We start from the raw sequence: 22610 nt of genomic DNA, 5'->3' as shown, positions 1-22610 counted from the left end.
TTAATCACATGTGGAGATGATCAGATATATTTTCAAGAAAAAATCTTATTGAATGAAAGGGGAATTTGTCAAAATGTATTTCAATGTTGGGGCAAAGACTCAAAGTGGGGAATTAAATCTCCTTTACCAGCATCAGTTATTCAGCATATTTTTAATATTTTAAAAAATATTATTTTTCAATTTAAAATTATTTTTATTTATTCTTTTAAATTATTATTGAAAATATTTTTATTTTTTAAAATTTCTTTTAGACCATTATAACTTCATCCAAATGACAACCATGAAGACCATGACTGTCTTTAAAAGATTTGTGGAAAAGATACCTCATTTTACTTCTCTTTATTATAACATGTATCATAGTCTCCTCTAAAAGCTGTCAGCGTGACAGAGACCCCTGTAAGATGAGTATGATAGAAACTGCCATATATCTTGCTCTACTGATTGAGTTATAAAGGAAAATATGAATAACAACGTGATACAACAAGGGGAATGGTTTTAAACTAAAAGAGGGGAGATTTAGATTAGATGGTAGGAGGAAATTCTTTACTTGAAGGATGGTGAGGCAGTGGAACAGGCTGCCCAGAGAAGCTGTGGATGGAGCAGCTGGAGGTATTCAAGGCCAGGATGGATGGGGCCCTGGGCAACCTGATCTAGTAGGAAGTATCCACAACATAAAACGTGAAGACTCAACAACATAAAATGTGAACTCATTTACATTTAGTATTCTGAACCCTCTAGTTCTTTTTGCTGTCCTAGGTCTTGTGAACTGAAGAAAAAAGAAAACAGTTCAAGACATTCATGACTTTACAGCTATCTTTCATATCTCCTTCATTGTCTCCTTCTCAGATTCAGTTTGAGAAAATTCTCACTAAAAAAAATAATAAATAAAATAAAGCCATTCCACATCTTTGATCATCCTTGCTGGCTTTACCTGATCCTTTTATTATTACGCACAATAGCCACCATGGCTTTTGAGTTAGGAAGAATGTAATCTGCTGGCTGCTGAAAGTTAACAAGGTGAAGCATCATCCTCTGCAAGGCCAATTTTAATGTTTTCTCTCTAAACCTCTGCTATCACCTCCTGTGACAGATATGGTTGTGGGCAACATCAGAGTGTTTTTTTGTCCCTTAATTTTTTTTTCTTTACAGATTCTTTATAACAAAGAATGTGGTGAAATCAGGAGTCGGTAGTCTAGGTGCATAATCACGTGGTTGTCCTTTTCTGTTGTCATGCTTTTCCTATCTTCCTTTGCCTGCAGATCTGCAGTCCATGTGAAAAGCAAATCACCAAGTATTCAGATCTCCATAGTTCTTGGAACTGGCCTAGTTTTTACAGTCCCTGATACTTGCTAACAGGTAAAAAAAAAAAAAAAAAAAAAAAAAAATAAAATTGCTTAATAGTAATAATATGAAGAACAAGACTTGTACTGATAATTTGCCCCAAATAATGAGTTCTCTAGAATTTCTCTTTATTCATGAGCAGCCTGTAAAGTTCTTATTCATGAATTATTCAGACTTTCTTGTGAATTTCTTTGAAAAAATTCCTCACACAGCTGCCACACCAAACAGCTCATTGAGAATATTCTTGTGTTTTGGTGGCTTCCTTCTTTTTCCAAGCTGTAAAGTTCTATGTTGTACTGGGGAGGTAGAGAGGAAGAAGGAAAAAAATAGGTGTTAAATTATTTGCAGTCTTGCATTAAATGCTTCGTACACTGCAGCCTAGCCTGAAAAATATGAGTTATTAACAGATAATGCAGAAGAAAGCTTCAAGTCCTTTAACTTTCTGCTCAAATATAGCAGACCAACAAGCTTGTGAAAACTTAATTTAGTGCTTCTTTCTTATTGACTTATGTTCCTGCTAAGTAGGTGATGGAAAGGATCTCTAGAATTTAATAAGGGTTTCATGGATCACTGCACATTGAGGCATACTTATCCAGCCACAATCAAGACAGTTTTTTAATTTTCCCCATTAAGTCATTGTGTTACTTCATCAGGAGAGTCTTGTTAAGGGTAGCTACAGCACTGTCATTTTTACACAGTTATATGTATTACAGTATCTCATTAAAAAATATCGAGGCTTGCTTCTGCTGTGTGGGATAGTTCCTATACCAAAATATTTAACATTTACAGTCCAGACAAATAGAGCAAGCAAACTGTGCACCAGCACTATTTTGTGTCCCAGAAACTCTGGACATGTTACATGCCCCTTGCATGGGTGAAGAGTGCCAGAGAAGGTTAAGACTGACGAGACTGGGAGGTGTTACAATATGAGAAAACAGCAAAGATCAAGCTATGGGTTAGAGCGTGTAGCTTGCATATGACTGAAACTAGAAGCAGAAGGCAGAGCTAAGGAGGGCACAATATCTCTGGTATACATTATGGGCAAAACATAGTCTCTATCAGGTTATTAGTCCTAGCACAGAATTAATGTTCATGAAGACCACCTGCAGTTATTCCATGCTGGAAATTGATAATCCTAAGGCTGTTGCTTGAAGAAGACGAAAAAAAACACATACACACGAAAAACAACACAACCACTCAGCTGTGGTGCTGCTGGTCAAGAAGACAGAACAGCAGCCTGAAAGCTCATGATCAAAAATATATCTGATCACTTCATTTACAAGTTGTAGAAGAAGCGGGACTATAGCAGAAATCAGAGCTTCTCAAACTGATTCAGGAATCTGTTGTAGGTGTTTAGCAGTCACATATTAAAAATCACTTGTCAAATATATTGTTTTCAAATGACTCCAATAAAGACTCAAGAAAGGAACAGTATGTACACAAATAATGCTGAGAGCTGGTGGTGTACCAGTCAGAAAAATGGGCAATTGTTGGACTAAATGTTTTTCAGTTCTGTGACTTAACCTGGGACAGCTACACTCTCAACTGAAACAGATGCAAATATACATATAGAGCATAGATGTCTGAAGCATTAATGGAGAGGTGCTGTTTTTGCCTCCATAAGCCATGGCCTGTTGTGATTTTTGAAATCAGCACTTAAATTCTATAGGACCAATCCTTCTGGCAGAGTTTCAGGTCGATCTAGAGGTAGCATTGTAAAAATCAGACCCCAGGAAGTTATAGTGAACAACTTTAAAAATTTGATTGCATTCTTCTGTTTGAAAAATCTCTATCACTGTGGAGCTGTAAAAGTTGTTTGTTTGAATTTAGTACCCTGTTGTGCTGTGTCAAGTGGAAAGCATTTGCAGAGAAGACCTGGGGGTGGTGATGAGAATACAGCTGATAAAATGTATCCAAGATGAGAGCATTGTTGGTGTAAAAGAGAATGAGTTGGAATACTAGACAGATCATTTTGCACGGTGGGTCTTTAATAATGATGGTTAGACATTAAGCACAGTGATTTTTCTGATGTGCATCCGTGTTTAGTCTAGCTTAAATAAGTACAGCCATGTTTTAACATCATGTTCACATAGTGTTCCTAGGACTAAATTTGCAATAGCGAATAGTGCAAAACATAGATCCATGACTTAGTTACATGGCCACAGACAGCATCTGTTGCTTCCTTCCTGTTGTGCTATGAACCTGATCACCTGTGTGCAGACTTTCTCTCAACACCATGCTGTCTAGCTAGTTCAGCACTATTTTTAATGAGACTAAGCATTTTTTGCCTAGGGAGAAAAGTCAGGTTAAAGGTAATCCTTGCATTACATTTGGAACTAGCACTGAAGTAAAGGATGAACTTTGGTCAGTACCCTGTGCAGTACCATCTAGCCTTTCTAGATTCATTGGTGTAGAAGATGAAAACAAGGTCAAGACAAAGTATTAACCTGGTACTAAAAGTGGGTTGGTAGTAGAAGGAAGGGTGGGGTGAGATGGTGTGGACCAGTTGAATATAAGCTAAGTTTAGGAAAAATGAAGCTATGTTTACCCTACGGCTTCTCCCAAAGTTGCAGAGATCTTTCTTTGGCCTGAACTGGACGCTTCAAAGAGCAGTATTTTTGGTCCAGCCACTGATTTTCATCTTAAACCTATAGGTAGGTCTCTACAACCCAAGTCTTAAAAGGCAATCACGGGTCAGGAGTTCTTAAACTGAAAATGCTCTTTTCACTTAAAGTAAAACAACATGGTTTGCAAAGTATGAACAACCTGTCTTTCCTAGAGTAGCTACTGGGAGCTGGTTTCCTCTGGGAGATGGGTGAAACAGGTTTAAATACCTCTTCTCTCAGTCTGTTGTTTCCCAGGTGAGTGTGCTAACTCACCAATCCTTCTGTCCTTTTTTCTTCTGGGGCTTTTCCACTTTGTATAAGTAATTCAAACAAGCAAGCACTTTTAGGGCTATACCATGGTTAGTGTGCTCACTGGGCATGCAATAGAGCCAAGGTATTCTGCTCTTGACTATTAGAAAAGTCTTCATCATTTTGTGCTCTCCACTTCCATACCTGTTATGGCAGAAAAACCTACTTCAAATGCTGTTCCTACTGCAGAACAGAGGTCTTGCATTTCTCTGGAATAGGAAGAACCATCTGTATTCAGATGAAAACTGGCATGACTGGATTTTCAACTTTTTTTGTCTCTAATTTGCTTGTTGTTTTCTTCTTGCGCTTGTTGGGTTGTATTGATTGGTAAGCAGTAAAGAAGGGGGAAAAATACAGTCCCGGGGGAAGAAAAAAAAGGAGAAAATAAAAAAAGGCGAGACAGTATTTTTCATTTCATTACTGTGTTCCTTCACAGCTGTATTCTGACATTTAGAACAACATAATATGCATGTCTCTGTTCATTAGGTTTCTCAGCACTACATAGTGACAGCCACGGAGGAGGGGGAGGGGGGCGAAGAAGGGAAAGAAAGAAATGATCTTAAACATGAGGTAACCTTTGCAGGCTAAATAACAAAGAAATGAGAACAGCAAAGGAGAAATACATTTTCTGAAAGAGTAAACATAACCAAAATCATGGCCTTGAATTAGGTTATTCAAATAACATTATGAAGGGGAAAAGAGAATACTGAACTCAAGGCAGAAATAACTAATTTTCTGTCCAATGACTTGTTTGTTTTGTACGCATATCTTTGAGCAGATCTATTACTAGTGTTTGAACCAGAGTAAATGACACAAGGAGACTGCTGAAAATAAGGATTGCCTTAAAGATGGGTCAGGAGCTGATCCAAGCCCAGGAAAATGGGAAGTTTTCCTACAGGGAAGCCTTTATATGTTCTAGCAATAAGTATCTACACCATGTGCAGATATCTAAGCTATTACCCAACAAACCAGTTCATGTATATGCTACAATGTGTTGTCAAATACAAACAGTAGCACTGAAATGCTGAATGTTAGAGATTTTATCATAATTTTACTCAGAAGCCTGGACGTAACAATGTTACTTTAGATTTTAGAGGTCTAGGCTGCAACAAACATGCATATCTTAATGGGTCCTGGAATACCTCTGATCGTAGAAGAATTGATAGATATACCAAAAAAATAAACACAACTTTCTCCACATTAGTTCAAAGTTCAAAACCAAGACATTTCAGGTCTCTGGAGGTGAAAAAAAAAATATCTCATTGGCAGTTTTGTTTATTTTTGTCAGGTCATTCTTTCTGGGGTGTCAATTACAATTTCTGTTTTAAATGAGGAAATTGAAGTTCTCAATGGAGTTTTCTTTTGTAGAAATGTGGAATCATAGAATCGTTAAGGTTGGAAGAGACCTTCAAGATCATTTGGTCCAACCATCACCCTACTATCACTATCACCCAATAAACCTTGTCCCTAAGTGCCACGTCCAACCTTTCCTTGAACAGCCCCAGGGACAGTGGTGCCACCCCTTCCCTGGATTTATGATCTCTCCTCAAATTTGGGATGGGGAGAGAGAAGTCAAAATATGAGGAGCTCGTGAAAAAATAATTTTGTTTAATTCTAGCAGTTGCACATTGCTAATTTTAGTAATCCACAAACTTAGGTCTGCCTTTAATTCCTAGGTTTCACAGATGTGGGAAGTGGGTTTCATGAGATCTTTCTATGACTTTCCCTATGTCAGCTCAAGGCAAAGAATGTGGGAAAATCCTACTACGTTTCTTCTTTACTCTTCCTAGTTTCTATGCCTGCTATTTTCTGGCCTACCTCTAAAACTACCAGATGTCAAAATATTCGTTAGGGGAATATTTATTAGTCATTTATGTCTCTAGTTCCTCTGGCAAGCAGAGGAGGAGGGTGCCAAGAAAAGATAACAAGGCTTGGAAAAAGATATAAGCAGCTTTCCTGCAACTGTCCAGCTGCTTTGCAGATCAAGGGAGGCTGGAAGCTGAAAGTATGTGCAGCTCCCACATCATATGGAAGGTCTCTACACAGGCTGGTGCTGAGCCTTGTTATTGATTTTACTGCTATCTTTCATCAGAAGAGCAGTTATTTAGAAAGGCTTTACATACTCTCACGTGCTCATACCTCCTTCCTCTTCTGTTGCCCTTTTACCCCCTTAAGTTTCATTCACTTGCAAAGTAGGGGATTTAAAGACATGTTCAAAGGGGTGAGGGGTAGCAGTGACATAGTCTGGACCCAGACACACAGCTGCCTGTCTGTCACCAATTAACATTCCTAGGAAAGAGGAGATTGAAATTTTAGCACTTTACAAAGCCTTAATTGGTTTGCAAAGCATATGTGCCCACTGCTGCTCTGCTATCTGGGGGCTAACAACGTGCACGTTGGCCACCTCTTCAAAGAGGTACCCTGCTGGTTGGAGGGAGGCTAGATGGCACTGAGGTCAGTGTGTTTTCGGGATGGGGGGGGGGGGGGGGTTCTGTGTCAGGGTGCCCTTGGGGGTCAGCAGGCATCAGGGAGCGGTGTGTGTGCATGTGATAACAATTGATACGAACTGCTCTCTGTCATAGCAGTTGTCCTTGGGGTCCCTGGCTAGGGCAGGAGTTACCATGAGGCTGTTTCAGGGGGACATGACCATGGATCATTTCCCAGTTTGCTGCGGGGTGGCTGTCGCTGGAGTGTCATGCTGGGATCTAGGGTTGGTGGTCAGGACACCTGGAGGGGCCTGGGGGCAGCTTGATGTAGTGGGGCAGGGCTGGTGGGGAGCCATGTGAGAGAGACTGAGGAAATCAGGCCTGGAAACAGACAGACCAGAAGTCACGCAAGATCTCAGGACTGAGCTGCACCTGGAGTTGCAGAGAGCCCTGGGGCAGGCCCGTGGACTCAGCTCTGGGAGCTGCAGGGCTGCCCTCTGTGCTGCCCTGGGCAGGCCTCATCTGTGCCTTGGTAGGGGGCAGAGCAGGCTGGCGGCTCCTGAGGGCTATGAGGTTTCCCCAGAGTGCGGCGGGGACTACCACTCCTAACTTTGGTGTGGGGAAGCCTTGGGCATCAGGTACCTCCATGGGGATGCTCTTCCACAGTCTCCATTTATTGCTGGAAACATTTGGGCGATGTCACCAAGCTAAAAAACTGGGGTCCCTGCGCTTGTCTTCTGCCTGGTGGGGTTTACACTTTAACAGCTAGAGTTTCCAGCCAGTCTCTAGTGGACAGCAGGATGAGGCTCTTATTTTGGATGTAAAGCAGTAAATGGATGTAAAGGAAGACGGGAGGCAGGAGATTAAAATGGGAGTGAACATGTAGGAAGGGAGGCTTCTTTTCTTCCAGAGGATGTTATAGAAGATGGTTGGTTCTGGTCAACTGCTGTTTTTTCAAGTGCTTCTCCTGTTTTTCCCATCAGCTGCATGTGATTTGTGCTCATTCAGATCACAAATGTTTTGGACAGACCCTGTTTGTGCTACGAAGAATTTAATTTAAGTTGTGCTGTAGAAATGAATAAATCTGTCTCTTAAATGCATATAACCTGTTCCCTGTGCTTTCCATTTTTGATAGCTATATGCCTACTTATGTCCTCAGCTCCAATATTACCACACTTTTTCTGGTCCTTATATGCTGAGCATATCGGAAAAGATTCTGTTGCTGCTGTGGCTGGTTCAGGGCTATTTGCATGTAGGAGGCAGGATGGCTTTTACCTTTGGAAATGGTAATGGCCTGTTCTGTTCCTTTCTCTCAGTGCAAGCAGTGACTTGGATATTCCTCTGCCATACCAGTGCTAGCTTCCACAGAGCTTATAGGGACTGAATTTCCTCCGGTCCTTGGCTTTTCTGCCAAATTTGTTAGAAACTCGCTGATGAAAAAGTGAAAGTTATCAAGGGAATAGAGGGGTGCGTATCTGTAAACCTCATTTCTTAGGAACCGAGGCTGGAGATGATAATGTAGAGGTATATAGATCAGGGTTTTTGTCAGACGAGAAGTGTTGTGCCTCTTCAGTTTACTGGAGTCTTAATGGGATAGGGAGGAGGAGATGTATGGTGATCTGGTAGGGAGAAATACAAAATAAATTAGTAGCAATAATAATGGTCTCATAGTTTGTCCCAAATGTAGGTCTTGTTAAATGAGCTTATCATCTTGAAAGTCAGTTATTATTATTTTTGAACATTAATAAAAGAGCAGGCTGAAATATTTTGCTGGAAATTCTTTTTGATAAATTTTCCCTCCTCCCATGGCAAGATAATTTTATTCTAGAAGCGTCTGTTTTGACAGGAGGGAAGAGCTGTTTATTAAAAGAACCATTAAAACTAAATGTAGAAACATTTCCATTCTGGCTGAGTCTAAAACTTCTCACTGAAGTCATAGAAATGTTGGTTACTGGAGACATTTGGAGGTCCCTAGTTCAACCTCTTGCTCAAAACAGAGTTATCACCAGCTATAGATAAGGTCAACCCTGATTTTATCTAGTCAGGTCTTGAGAACCTCCTACATTGCAGGGCTCTGCACGTGTTCTGGGTAGCCTGTCCCAGTGTTGAAAAATTTTCTTCATGGATATTCTTTGCTGATATCCAGTCTAAGTCTCCCAGGCCACAGTGGGTGATCATTTGCCAGGTTTTTTTTTTTTTTTTCTTCTTTAATCATCTGCCACAAATGGAAAATTTGGCTGAACACAGGCTAGTGGGTTATCTATGCACTGCAGCTGTGAAAAAGATCAGCAATTTCAGTGCTTGTGAAACAGAGTAGAAAGTAACCTACCACAAAGCAGATCTCATCTGGTATCCTAAAACAGTATGTCTAGCATGTTAGCTTCTTCCCATGCATTCTTCCTTCTAGAGTTAAGGGAAGAACCTGTTGGCAAATGGAGAGCAGTTATGCAGGAAAAGGTCTGACTAGCTCAAGACAGACGCCTGCAAATACTTCCCATGTCAGTTTAGGCAAATACTTTTAAGAATTCATTCAATTATGTTAAGCACCCATTAAAGGAATCCTAAGTCCTCCCTGGGGTCATTTCAGTTCTATAAGATTGTAATTGTTCGAGACTAACCATGATTTCTTCTTTTGCCTTCAGGTGATTCTAATTCTGACAAAGCTGTATGACTACAACCTGGGAAGCATCACAGAAAGCTCTCTTTGGAGGTATGAAGATAATTTGAGCTAATAATTACCATCTAACTTAAATAGGAGCATCCTGATATGATTCTTTTATTGAATTTAATTGGATATTTCAAAAATATGCTGGAAGGTTTGTAGCTTACCCATCTCTCTCATTTCTGCTCTTTCGTACTCAAGGATGAAGAGGCTGAAGTCTTGATTGTTTTGTTTCAGCTAGGTAACACTTCATGAACCTGCTGTCATTTGATTTCCCCTTTTCTGTCTTATTCAGAATCAAATCAACCAACCGGTTTATTTTTAGAACTCAACAGCCTCAGGTCCTTGTTTATAATGAAGAATCTCATGGCTGTCTACTGCCCAAATGATAGTTATGAAAAGTCAGTGCTGCTAAGACTGGGAGAATATTTGCATTTAAAATTGGCTCAAATGAGTATTCCAGGTCTGTTTGTTCAGAACTCGTAGTTTTAGTACCAGATAATGGATTTCCACTCATGTGGTGATATCTGCTGTAGTAATTTATAGGGAATGCCTTGTTACTTCTGATTTCAAAAGCATATCATGCACATTTGGATTCAAGGAGAGCAGGTAGTACTTTGTTTTTTATTTGTTTTTTAACTATATCTCAAAAAATGGATCTAAGGGGTGTTTACTTCATATGTCTTTAGTGGTAGCATCAGGAGCTGTAATGGATGAAAGGGGAGTTTTTCTCATCCTTCCATCTACAAAGCTTTGGTGGGCAGACTAGGGCTTTGTTTGCAGGTTTGATGGAGGTAGACAGACTATTGTATTGATACAAGAAAACTACAGTTATTATAAAACTAAAACTTCATGTGAGATTGAGCTTGTTTTGATAAACTTGTTTAGGAAAGGATTTTCAGCTCCCGGGAAGAATTCTGTGTCAGAACTAGAAAAAATAACCTTTCTGTCCAAGGAACTGAGTAGGGGTTTAAGAGAATGACACAGGTGGGCTGTGTCTTGGGGTGTATTGAAAACTCAGGGTAGTGCTCTACCACACTAGCCTGTAGAAGAAAAGTGTATTATTTCTCTCTGCCCTAAATAAATTTTAAAAGGATTAAACTAAAAAAAAAAGAGGGGGGGGGGGACCACCCCCGGACTAAAGAAATATCAAAACTTCATGAATTTTCATTCTAGCAATAGGAACACACAAAATTTTTAGCATTTTGTGGGGTTGGATAAATAGTTTCTCATCTTACCGTAGGGATAGTTTAATCTTTCCATTTCGTATACATCACTGCTAGGGCTTGAGATCAGAAATGGTCTTATTGTCTCTACTACCCTTTTCTTTTTATGATATGCACATTGAGGAGCTCAACTCAGGATCTCTCAGGACTGTTGCTTTTGCAGAATTTTTCTAAAGGGACTTTGGTTTAGATTGATTCCACAATGGTTTCAAGAAATAATATTCATAAATGCAAAATCTGTTTTTTTTTTTTTTTTCCCTCTTACTAACCTCACTTGTTTCTCCCTGAAAAATCTCCATCTGTTCTATTAGTCATTGAGAAAGGCATGGTGTTTCACCATGTGGAGAAACCTTCCCTGTTGCTGACAGTGCTGAAGAACTACTTGTGATGCAATACAGGATTGAGTTGAGATACTAATTTAGGACTAAATATAGTGTAGCCACATCGGAGAGGAGAAAACACCTCTTATTGAGGTGTATGAACTTGGGCACAATTGTGCTGATGAGTTTATGCTGTCGCCAATTCCAGAACTGGTTTCTGTGGAGTCTGACTTTTACCCTTATTAAAAGAGAAGAGACTGTGAATATCACTGGAAGGTTGTACCAGAATCTGGGACTTTGGTGGTATACCAGGCCTAGATCTAGTGAGTGTTGTGTACTTGTCTATACTTCAGACTGTCCTAATGTTAGAATGTGACGTAACATCAGAAAAGCTATATTATTTCCTCTAATCCAGTATCCTATTGCCAAAAAGTAGTCTAGGAGAGACTATATGAACAGGAGCTTCATATCTGACGCTGCCTTGTAATATTCTCCCAGCCTTCATTCTTAGGGTTGATGTTTAGGGTCCTTCCTTACCCTTCAGTTTAAGGTCTGTCTGAGTCTGAAAAATTTTTTGCTTTTAGTATGTCAGGGGTTTTCACTCATTACAAAATGTTTCCTTTCTCAGTGGTTTCAAGAAAAAATATTCACAAATGTAAAACTTTACTAGATATAAACTAACTTACTTAGTATCTTCTAGAGTGTTTTAACATTAATACCCTTGACATCTTGGGGCAAAGAGTACCATAGATTTGAGAAACCACTTGGCTTGTTTTGAACCCATCAGCTCTAGTTTCACTTGGCACATGTCACTTGTCAGGACTTGGTTACAGCTGCTTGGCCAACCATCCAGAATCCCAGGGATAATGTTTTTGACTAGGAGATATTAGAGGAGAACCAGGACAGCTAAAATGAACATATGTATCTTTGCAGTGCTCCTCTATTATTCTTGATTGGCTCTTTGGTGTTCATGACCTCTCTGTCACCAGTGCACTTCATTCTCTTACCTTGTTCCTGTTGCCTTAATTCAGTCCCAGGTGGTTATACTGTGCTCTATCCTGAGTCTGTCTCTGATGTTAGATCCCTGCTCACCATGCAGGCATGTGTTTGGTTCTCTAATAAATATCCCTCTCAAGATCCCTGACAGCTTCTCTGTTCTTTCTGTGATGGAAGGAAATGACAAAACGGACATATCTTATTATTTAATGTACCTGACAAGGAGGTTATTAGCTGTCGCACCTCCTGGCTACTTAAGTGACATGTTAATTTACATCTCCTTGCTTGTTTCAAAAAGATACAAAAATGGAATTGAGTGAAGGGAAGAAACATATCTTGCACTTCAATTTATTTCTTACCTCTAGGTTTGATGCTAGGGAATGGAAGAAATCATGATCTCATGTCTAGTTTGATTTCTGATGTCAAGAATTCTGTTTCTGAAGGATAGAGGAAAAAGACAGGTAATTCTGCAGGTACCCACAACTAAAGAGGAATCTCTGCCTTGAGAACATAACAAAGAAATACCACTGTTGCCTCCTGTGCAGAGTGCATTCTCAAAAGGTTGATGAATGATGAGGGGCGATTTAGAATCATGTCACAGACACGAGTCATTTGTGCTATAGCTGGTTATAAGCACATCTGTCAGTGGAAGGTATAGTTGGGTGATTTAAGCAGTTTTGTGACTGATGGGACTGTAACCATCTATAACACAACTATGCCATTGCCTACAAGATATGAATCTGTCTTCTTTATAAACACACTGCTACCTACTAGGATGACATCTCTTTGTAATTTTTCAGCCAGTTTAACTACAGCTGGCTGCAGTACTAATGGATGGAGATTGCCCTTCTGAAACGACCGATGAATTAAGACACTACTGATGACAGACACAAAGGGACAAAATACAGTAAAAGGAAAGAAATAGATTCTATACCATCTTCTAAAGTACTAAGGTTCAGAAGCTCACCAAGCTTTAGATGTCAAGTGAACTGCTGATTCTGTATATGGTAAATTAAATTTTGTATCAGGCTGGGCCTGACTTTAATTATGTTATCATCTTGGCATACTTTTTCCACTGTTTTAGTTGAGGTGGTTTTATTTATTTATTTATTTAGTTTTCTATAGAAGAGAAAGAAAACAGGGAGGAGAAAAGATTATCTGTCACTGAGCAATTAACTGAGTGTACTGGGTTTATTTCTCTTCCTATCTTGGGTATCTCTCAGATTGCAAAGAGGATTAAGCAGTGAGAGTTAGGAGAAGATGTTTTTTATCACTGGAATAAGATAAGCTTATGTTTCCTGTAAATAAAAATGTCAGAATAGTCACTATGGTATCCATGAGCTGCAGACAGCGGTAGGGGAGGACTAATCCTTTTTTCTTCTGTTTGTATAAATATGATACTCTGGAGAGATGTACAGGACTCCTTCCCACAGGACCTTGAGAGGCTGACAAAAAATGAATGTTGCCATTCACCTCTTTCTTTTCTTATAGATCTGTATTTGGTTAGAAATTACTAATTTCATAGAATTTCCTGTAAATGTAGCAGAAATTAAACTTTGTTTTTCAGCCACTAAGTAGGAAGATGTAGGGTTTGCTTGGCTTGAGAACATTTATGTCTAAACAGATATCTGATGCTCTGTTAATACTGGTAGTTACTGATGATGCTTCTATACTTGGATGCTGTACTTGAACTCTCAGCTCCCAGTTCAGGCCTGTTGGTAGCTTCCAGCCTGTACTCCACAGCTCTTGGTTTCTGCAGTAAGGAAGCTTCTGTATGTATGCTGTAAAGGAATCTCAAGAACTCTGGAAAAGACTCATGCATCACATAGATCTAGTTTTAACTTCCTATATGTAAGGTAGGGGATAATAAAAGTTACTTTTTTGAGAGAAGTGAATTTTGGATGGATTTAGCTAACTAGTGTCTTCAATGTTTTGAAGATCACATGGTGATAAATGTTAGATAAAATGTCTCAGAACTCTAGGGCTCTCTTTCTAGATTTGTCATGGCCTTCTTTTTTACCCTTGAGCCACAGTCTTTTAGCTGATCTATCAGTTCACTAATCCCCAACTTCTGACGCCACGAACACACGTTATCCTGCAACTCTGTCCCTTCAAGAAGAGAAATTGGGTATTTACAAGATTAAAAATAATAATAATAAAAAGAAATAAAAAATCCTTAGAGCATCTCCACTTCTAGGTATAAGAGTAGCTTTCATTTCTTCCATAGTATTACTTAATAAAATAACAAATTTACTGGGAGTTGAGTGTAAGATGACATCTCTTGCTCAAGGAACTGTAAGCAATATGCTTTTAAAGAATTACTGCTATGTCCTAATTGTGTTCCTGTTCTCTTCTGCTATTAGCCACTTCAGAAGACAAGATACTGGGCAAAGGTAGACTTGAAGTCTAAGTACCATGAGTATTGTCTGTATGATGAGTAATCTTGCAGTCATCATCATGCAGGGAAGTGATATGGTGAAAACGCTTGTTGATGGAAATAGGTTTGTGTTAGTATGTCAGATCATTAAAAGGAGCAATGGAGTAACAGAAATGAGTTATTTCCTCTTACAGCTGCTATAGGGATGGGAGTTTTAGGGAGAGAGGTAGATAAAGACTGACGAGCCTTTCTGGATACAACCTTGCATTATCAGCCAAATGATGCCTAACAACTTTATCTTGAATCTTGATTGAAAATTCTCCTTGTTTTGACTGTACGTTTACATCATAAAAGTATTTCTAAATAATATAGGTGCTTTGAAGCCTCATGTATTTTTGTTTCTGCATGAAATTTTCTGGCTCCTTGCTATGTGTGTAAGAATACCCTCTTTCCAGACCAGAGCTATGGCCATCCATGTCATCTTCAGTACTGTTGACATGTTTGTGAAGATTTTCTTCCTCTTTACTAGAAAGTCCTTACAACAGGAGACTCCAAAGTTTGGCAGTATTTTCTTCCTTTGAGGGGAATTTCCAGTAAATGTCTGTTGCTGTATCGTCCTGCTGCACGTTGTATGCTGGTTCCTTACTTCTGTTTTGCAGATGGGCTGTTCTCCACGCACATTTTTCTACCTGCTGAGCTGCATTAGTAAGGTCATAAGCTGTGGTTTAGTGACACAGTGTGCTCTGCAACAGCAGATTAGGGTCTTTTAGATGGAGTAGATAGAAGAAGCAAATCCACATGAGAGAGGAACTGACAAAGGGGGGGAGGGGAAGTCATTAAGTACATTTTAACCAGCAGTTCTGTGGGAAAGGGGAATGCAAAAAGGACTATTTGAAATGCTTTTATCTATAAATATGATGCTTCAGTTGCTCAGTGTGACTGAGTCACTTTCCTTAACTGAATATCAGAGCTTGATAAATGCTGCTGTATTATCTCCCACAGGTATTTAGTGAAATTGTAACAATAGCACTTCCTCATGTCTTTTTATTTTATTTTCATTTTTGTTCCTGGAAACATGTGAACCGCTGGATGCTCTGTGTATAGATGCTGGAGAGCATCTGTAGGGAAAGGAACATATCTACATGCTCAGCTATTTTTGTAGGAAGAAGTATTTTTTATAGTTTGATCACATCTGTTTCTGCTGGAAGCAGGCTTAGAACATGGATTTCATGTACTAACTGAATGTGGAGCCGAGTGCAACCTTTTTCTTGGTTGATGGGACTGTTCAACCATCAGGACCCCTAGCTATCAGTTTTTCACATGAATGCTTATTTTATTCTGGTGACTTACAATAAAAATTTCTATCACGGTCAGCTATTCCAGTTGGTTGTCATAGTTTTCTGGGGTGTCTTGTCTGTTGTCAAAAAGAGTTCCAATAAGATTGGAGAGAGGGAGAAACAAACAAACAAAAAAAACCAACCAGAAAGACTTATTTAAGAAACAGCCCACAGCAGATGCTTTAATTGATCCTAAGTTAGTAGGATGTTAAAATCTTATTGGATTTTGCCATATTCTTACCTTCCCTGAAGCATGAGGGCCAGGATAGCTCTTGCATTTTATGATCTAACTTCTATCTTTATTTAATCAATGGCAAATAAGTTGTGCCTTGACAGTTTGAGGAGTCATACTCTGATATTTTGAAGGATCAGATTTGGCTGAGGATTTAGTGATATGCTCTTCATTGCCTGGTCTGTATTGATTAAAAACATTCAGCACTAATAACAATGCAAATTTATTAAGAATATTAAAAATGTGTTCCCTGTTGCAGCCAGTTGTGAAATGTAGGAGTGCTATTAAGTAAATCAAAAAGAACATCAATCCATTTTCTGCACGAAAAAGCATGTAAATCAACGTTATGAATAATAATGCTGACATATATTATCAATATACTGTAAATAACAGGTGCACAATGTTCATGCTGCTTTATAGACATATAATGTTTAAGTGCAGTTTGTCATTCTTCTGTAGGTTAGAAAATGAACTTTTACATCTGTGTTTCCCAGACTGTATCTGTTTGTGTAAATGAGACTTAAAAAAAAAAAAAAAAAAAAAAGGTAAACTGAATTACGGGTTGTATCCATTTGTTCTGGCTGTGTAATAAATGCAAACAAGCTAGATTTGATATGCAAGAAGAAACAATGCTGTAGTTACCAGTTCATAAACAGAAAGCAAAACACTCTTAACGTTCTTATTTTTTTCCTCACTGCACATACTCTTCCTTTTACAAGGATGTGTAAAGATGTACTCATCTTTTCAGAGGGTTATATACTCATCTAGTTGCAAAAAATGTATTCGAGTCTGAGCTTGAGTAAATCAAAGCTACTCCAGTTTATACTAGCTTGAGTTCTGAGGTCTTCAGATCCAGGTACCATATTTCTGTATCTGTGCATTGGGAATTGCACAGGGAAACATTCAAAGTTTATTATTACTACAGAAGGAGCCAGATGTGTCTCTTGGTGTCTCTTGAAGGATATAATGAGACAACTGTACATGATGTGCTGTAAACATGAATATTTAAATTGACACCAAATACTTATTGTGTAGTATAAACTGAGTACTCTTTACACAAAAACACAATAGCTTGCTTGGAAGTGACCTTTTCTTCTGATTTCTCTAATCTACCAGATAAGAAATGGACAACACAGTACAGGAGGAATAAAGCCCACAACTAATCAACTTGTATCTTCAATATTGATAGCAAAGAGAAAGTAAATACTGTGCTTTGCAGGGAGCTAGAGCGATTAGGGTGAGGAAGGTTCATTTTGCCTCTTGTCATTCAGCTATCCTGGCAGGAGCAGGCAGGTTCCATGGAGCAGGCAAACCTCGTACCCTTGATGGCTTCTGTGTTGTGCTGAGAAGGTTTGTGCATGTCTGACAGGGACAGCTAGAAGAAGCTTGATTCCCAGTGAGCAAGGAGGTATTCCACTGCTAGAATTCCCCTTACAAAGGATTGGAGAAAGTGTATGGGGATTCAAGAACTTTTTTTTTTTTTTTCCTAGCTGACAGCCTCTTCCTGCTACATTAGAGAGTAATTTCACCGGTGAGATTCATTAAAATGATGGGTGAAAATGTGCCTTTTTGATTATCAAAGTTAATTGTCATGCACTCTAAGCTGATACAGTGCTTTACCAACAGAAGGTAAAAACCCTTTTCTGTCACTCCTTATTTCCCTGCTGCCCCCAAATAAGTTTGTTTCATAAAGGAGTGGCATGGATATTCCTAGCATGCATTTTACTGTGTGCTTCACTTCGAATCTATGAGAGACTAAATTGAAAAGAAGAAACTCAAAGAGGTCATATTGTGTATTAAATGACTTTTATAAGGAAAGAGAGAGACTTTGATATCAGATCTTCCCTCGAGGCAAAATTCTTGTACAATGTGGTTAATTCTACTAATTTGCTTTTACTTCTGTATTTTTGTGTCCACATCTGTATGTGTGTTCCCATTTGTTTCCTTCTGTTCTTCCTTCAAGCCTGAGCTCCTAGAATCCGGCAACTGTTCACAGTCACAGCCTTTTGTTGTTAGTGGTGGTGGTGGGAGAAAGTCCAACTTCCTGGTTTTCACATGGTGAAGGAAAAATTAAAGGACTTCATCTCCTATACAGACAGGAAAGCCCAAATATATTTTTAAAGCTTGATTACATTTTTTATTTTTTTTCTTAAAGTGATGTTTTGAGTGGGAAGGCAAACCAGGGTGGGATGGAAGGAGGATCAGAATGAGGTGGATTCCTCCATGATCTGGGCATCTGGGTTCCTACTGGAGGCTGAGATGTCAAATTATGACATCTTTTGCTTGGATTCTGCCCTAACACAGGCTAATCCTTGCAAAAGAGTAAGAAGAAATGAGATTTAAAACCATTCATTTTAAATAGTCTCTCTTTCTGAACATAAGTTCTCTTTCTGAACATCAACAGAAGAGATTTTATGAGTATAGACTCTGTAGTATTGCTGGAAAGAGCTACTAAATAGGAGAAACATTAAAAGCAGCAACAAAATAAAGACTTTGTGAACCACACTTAAAATCATTTCTTCTTTATCATCTTTCTAATTGTGTTTCTGTGTTTGCTCTTCTTGCGGCTTCTGGGAGGTGAGGGAGGAAAAATCACAACTTTTTTTTTTTTGTCACTCTGTGGTAGCATTATGTAAGTGGAAGCAACACTTTTTTTTGTGTGTGTATGGAGTTCTTCCTCACAATGAATTTTCCTTGCTAGAGTCTTCAGGAGGTGGTCTGCTATTTTTCCTAGCCTGCCTTCAGCAGTGCCCAATAAATGCCAGCTATTATCAGTGTTGAACTCTCAATGTGAAACCTACTACCTTTGGGAAAATGTTTTTTCTTGCCCTGCTACAGAAATCAGCTTATGCCCTTAAGCATGAGTTGTGATGACTTGCCATATTAACATAAGCCACTATTTAAAAATACATATTATAGGCTATTAACACACATTATTGGCCCTTTCCAGTGAGCACATCTGTGGCTTGTAAGACTGACCTCCTTTTGCTGTGAGCAGCGTCAGCTGACTACAGGCATTGTGAAAATATCATTTCTCTTTGCTTCCCTGCCAACGCTCGAGTGACGATGTTCTCTCTTGTTATGAGGCAGCATAAAATTTAGAGGCTAGTCACGGTGAAGGTAGTAAGAAAGAAACTTAAAGACCTCAGTAAATTTCCCTTCTAAGTGTTCCCTTTTCAAAGGTAAATGGTCTTATTCTTTGTAATCTCTGATTGTGTGTTAACAGCTTTCACAATGCTAACTCTTTTGAAAAAATAAAAAATAAAAAGGCACATTACAGTCCCAGTGCTTTATGTCCCTTAAAGAAGCCAAAGGAGGAAGAAGCCAATACATTTTTTTTTCTACTTTTCTTTAATGTCCACTACCTACTCAGCACATATGTACTGTAAATTCAAGATGTGGATGTTACTTGAAGCAAGTGTGATGTCACAAGTGTTTTAATAGCCTTTGATTTATTTCCCTAAGTGCTTTATTAAGATGATGCACAACAGAATTTGGAAGCCAAATGCAGTGTTAGAAGAGACTTAGATGAGTTATTTTCAATCTCCTGACTTTTCTTCCTCAACACAGTAATTTATTTCATTGGGGAAGAAGGGCCCTGGATTCAGAACAGGGATTCAACTTCTTATTTAGTATTTCTTTGTGAGTTAATCAGCCCAGTTTGTGGTCTGAGTGGGTAGGAGTATGAATGAACTTACTGTGATACAAGAGAGCTGCATGGTTCAGAGAACAGGATACTGCCTGGGCTTGGGAGATTTGTTCTGTTACTGGATGGGTTTGTGGCAATCAGATGGAGAAATATTTGGTTAGGCATAATCAAGAATCAGAAAATTCACGTGTCTAAAGTCAGTTGCAAGGAATCCTCTCCTGGCGAGATATTTCTAATAATGTTCTGTGAGGTTAGTTCTAGGTACAGTGGTATCAGACACTTTTGCCATTAGACTTTTAATAAATCTGTTAGTTTTAAGACAGGCAGTGTAGTGAATTACCAAGACCTGAGAAAGTCACAGTGATCAAATGGATTGCTTAGTAAGCTGGGCTGACTTGAAGAAATGTATTTTAGTCCAACAAAGCAGAGTAGTAGGGTAAGGGTTGAAGGTTTTACTTAATAATACTACATACAGCACAGTGTAGCACATCCCACACCCTACAGATGATCTGTAGGAGATGGAGTAGGGAACTAATCATGTCCCATTGAGAAGAGGCTGAAACAGACCGTTTTGGTCATTGGATATACAAACTAAGGAAACAGAATTTGAATTCATAGATAAATTAATACTAGAAAACAATATTTATTGCATGATACTGATTTGGCACAACAACCTTTGTGGCAACATACAATTTTCAGCAAAACTTTCTGCTCAGTATGAGATTGCTGGACAGAGTTGAAAGAGAAATGGAGGTGCAGAAGTGTGTCATGCTGTTTAGGGTGTTTCTGTGCACCGGAAACGATCTAAACATGGCTTCCTAGGATGCCATCTTTGGCTCAGGAAGTCACAGAATCCCATCTGTTATCTCTTGGAGACTTCGAGAGTATTTAAGGGGAATAAGGATTCGTACTTCCTGAGCTCTTACACAGGTATCTGTTAACCATCGCAGATGAGGTACTGTGCTAAATGGACTTCTGCTCTGACGTGTGTTGCCCACCCTGATATTGTTGTGGTAGCACAGAACTCTGTAGGTGAATTTACACATTGGAAGTGTTATTGTGGTGTAGTTGCATGTCATACCTAAATTTGCTCATTTCCATTGTCCCAAAGTAATTGTATATTATTAATTATATATATATACATTTATTATTATATATAAATGTTATTAATATTAATTTTTATACATTTTTCCGTTCCAAATTATTTGATTCAGCACAAGGTTAACTTGGTGAAATGTTGATTTGAATTAAAGAGTAGACATAAAATAATACAACAGATCTGAAGTTCCTAAACTTAAACTGTATCAAAGCTATGTGGTCTCAGTGAATATCCTGGGAATTTACAGCATTAAATGTATGCTCCTTAAGTGATGCGTATAGAAAATGCTTGAAATTTCAGGTAAACCATTTGCTGTATATTTGTTTGGTGTATATTTACACGAATGGTGCCTTTGTAACTGAAACAAAGGAAAATATATGATGACTAGTGGAATAAGGCGGGCAAAAGATTGCACAGGCCAAGTACAATATGACACATCATAGAGGAGGGAAAAACCTAGTTTTTGAAGTGAAGACGACATGGCTAAGCTTAAAAATATGCATGTGGTGTCAGCTCTTCTGCCAGTAGAAACTGGTATTAGTGTACTGACTTGAGTCACGCACCACTCTCCACTAGCTGTTGACCTGCTCCAGAAGTGACTTTTGGCTGTTGATATAAAATTAACATCACCCTTATCATTAGGCTTCTCTTCCTATTGATATTATTTTGATAGCTGCTGTTACTGTTTAGCTTTTTAGCATTATTGAAATGCAAAGTAAACAGAAAAGGTGGTTGAAAACACAATAAGTGCAGCTATAAAATCTATTCAATCTATGTCCCATTAGAAAATAATGGTCAGTCTTGTAATAAGTATAATTTCATTGACCAGCTCCTCTATTAACATCATTAAAAAGCCATTGCATTTGGCAGTTGGCTTCTCTTACATTCAGATGCTCCTTATTGTTTCAGAAGAAACCTGCTGAGTCAATTTCTTTAGAAAGAAGATGGAGCAGGATCTCGGAGTAAACAAAGTTTCTCAATTTGCAGAATTTCTGTTGAAATTGCTTTAAAAAAAAAAAAAAACTTGTAAAAAGATATAGCCTAGCTTTTTATGCATGGATTATCTGTGATGTGCTGTAACTCCTGGAATGCTGGTTAGGATGCTGGTCCCTCACTGGGAGTATCTTCACCACAGATGATGCATCAGCTGTGCTGAGTTCAACTGACCTCTGCAAAGAAAGCTGAACTCCACTGAGACATGAGTGTCTGCTAGAGAAGTTATCATGGCACGTTCATGATCCTGTGACATCTGACCTAGTCTTTAGCCTGGTTACTAGTGCCTCTGAATTAAGTTGTTTGAGAGTATTTGAGGAGGGGGTGGGGCAGGGGGGGATGTCAACTTGCCATGACTGATTTGCGTGTGTACATGCACAGTCCAAAATTTCTTTATTTTGAATAAGAATAGTTTTTTAACTGATCCAAAATGTTTCTTGATTTGTTTGCTCTGGGGAAGAAAAAAAAAGGGGGGGGGGGGAATGTTTGATATAGAAAAAAATGAAAACCTAGAATTATTCATCAAATAGATTCCAGTCCTATGAGAAAGGAGCCACGTGATGCAACTTTCTTCCAAGACAGTTCCAAAATCCAGGTGTCACATAGCTGTGAGAAGATTTGAAGCTATTTACTTCTGTCATGGCAGCTATCAGTCTAGCCTTTTTTGTTTATAAATAATCCTGTTGTGTCAGTAAGAATTGATCATTGAATAGGGGAGGTCCATTTCTTTTTACGAAGGACTATTTTGAATGAAATTCAAGATCCCTGTGAACCAATATCTCACCTCCAGTGTGAGCTTGCAGCAGATAGAGAAGAAAGGATATGATAAGGCAAGCATGTGATATTTTCCTGATTCCACCTGCTAGTGATTCCTGGCTTCAGGACTTTATAAAACAACAGTGGTCTAGTAGAGGTGTTTAATAATCCTTTGTGATACTTTTTATTATTATTATTTTTTATGTGGGGGTTGTTCTTCCTTCTCTGTAAATATTCCATTGTTTGAACCAATACAAACTTTTAACATCAAAATAGTGGAC

General features: G+C 38.7%; 1 protein-coding gene across 7 annotated transcripts in view; it reads left to right on the top strand.

The window, feature by feature from the left end:
- LOC310902604 (VPS10 domain-containing receptor SorCS1-like) overlaps positions 1–22610 on the top strand; it is a 292328-nt gene that overhangs the window by 82314 nt on the left and 187404 nt on the right. For all 7 annotated transcript variants that reach the window (XM_083844425.1, XM_083844426.1, XM_083844427.1 and 4 more), the window contains one exon: positions 9325–9392. In XM_083844425.1, the coding sequence (XP_083700551.1) occupies positions 9325–9392 (68 nt within the window). The remainder of the gene's footprint in view (positions 1–9324; positions 9393–22610) is intronic.

The sequence above is a fragment of the Anser anser genome (assembly GCF_964211835.1).
Source record: "Anser anser genome assembly, chromosome: 7".
NCBI lineage: Eukaryota > Metazoa > Chordata > Aves > Anseriformes > Anatidae > Anser > Anser anser.
Note: the sequence above shows the minus strand (reverse complement) of the source record. Positions and strands in the feature narration are given on the sequence as shown.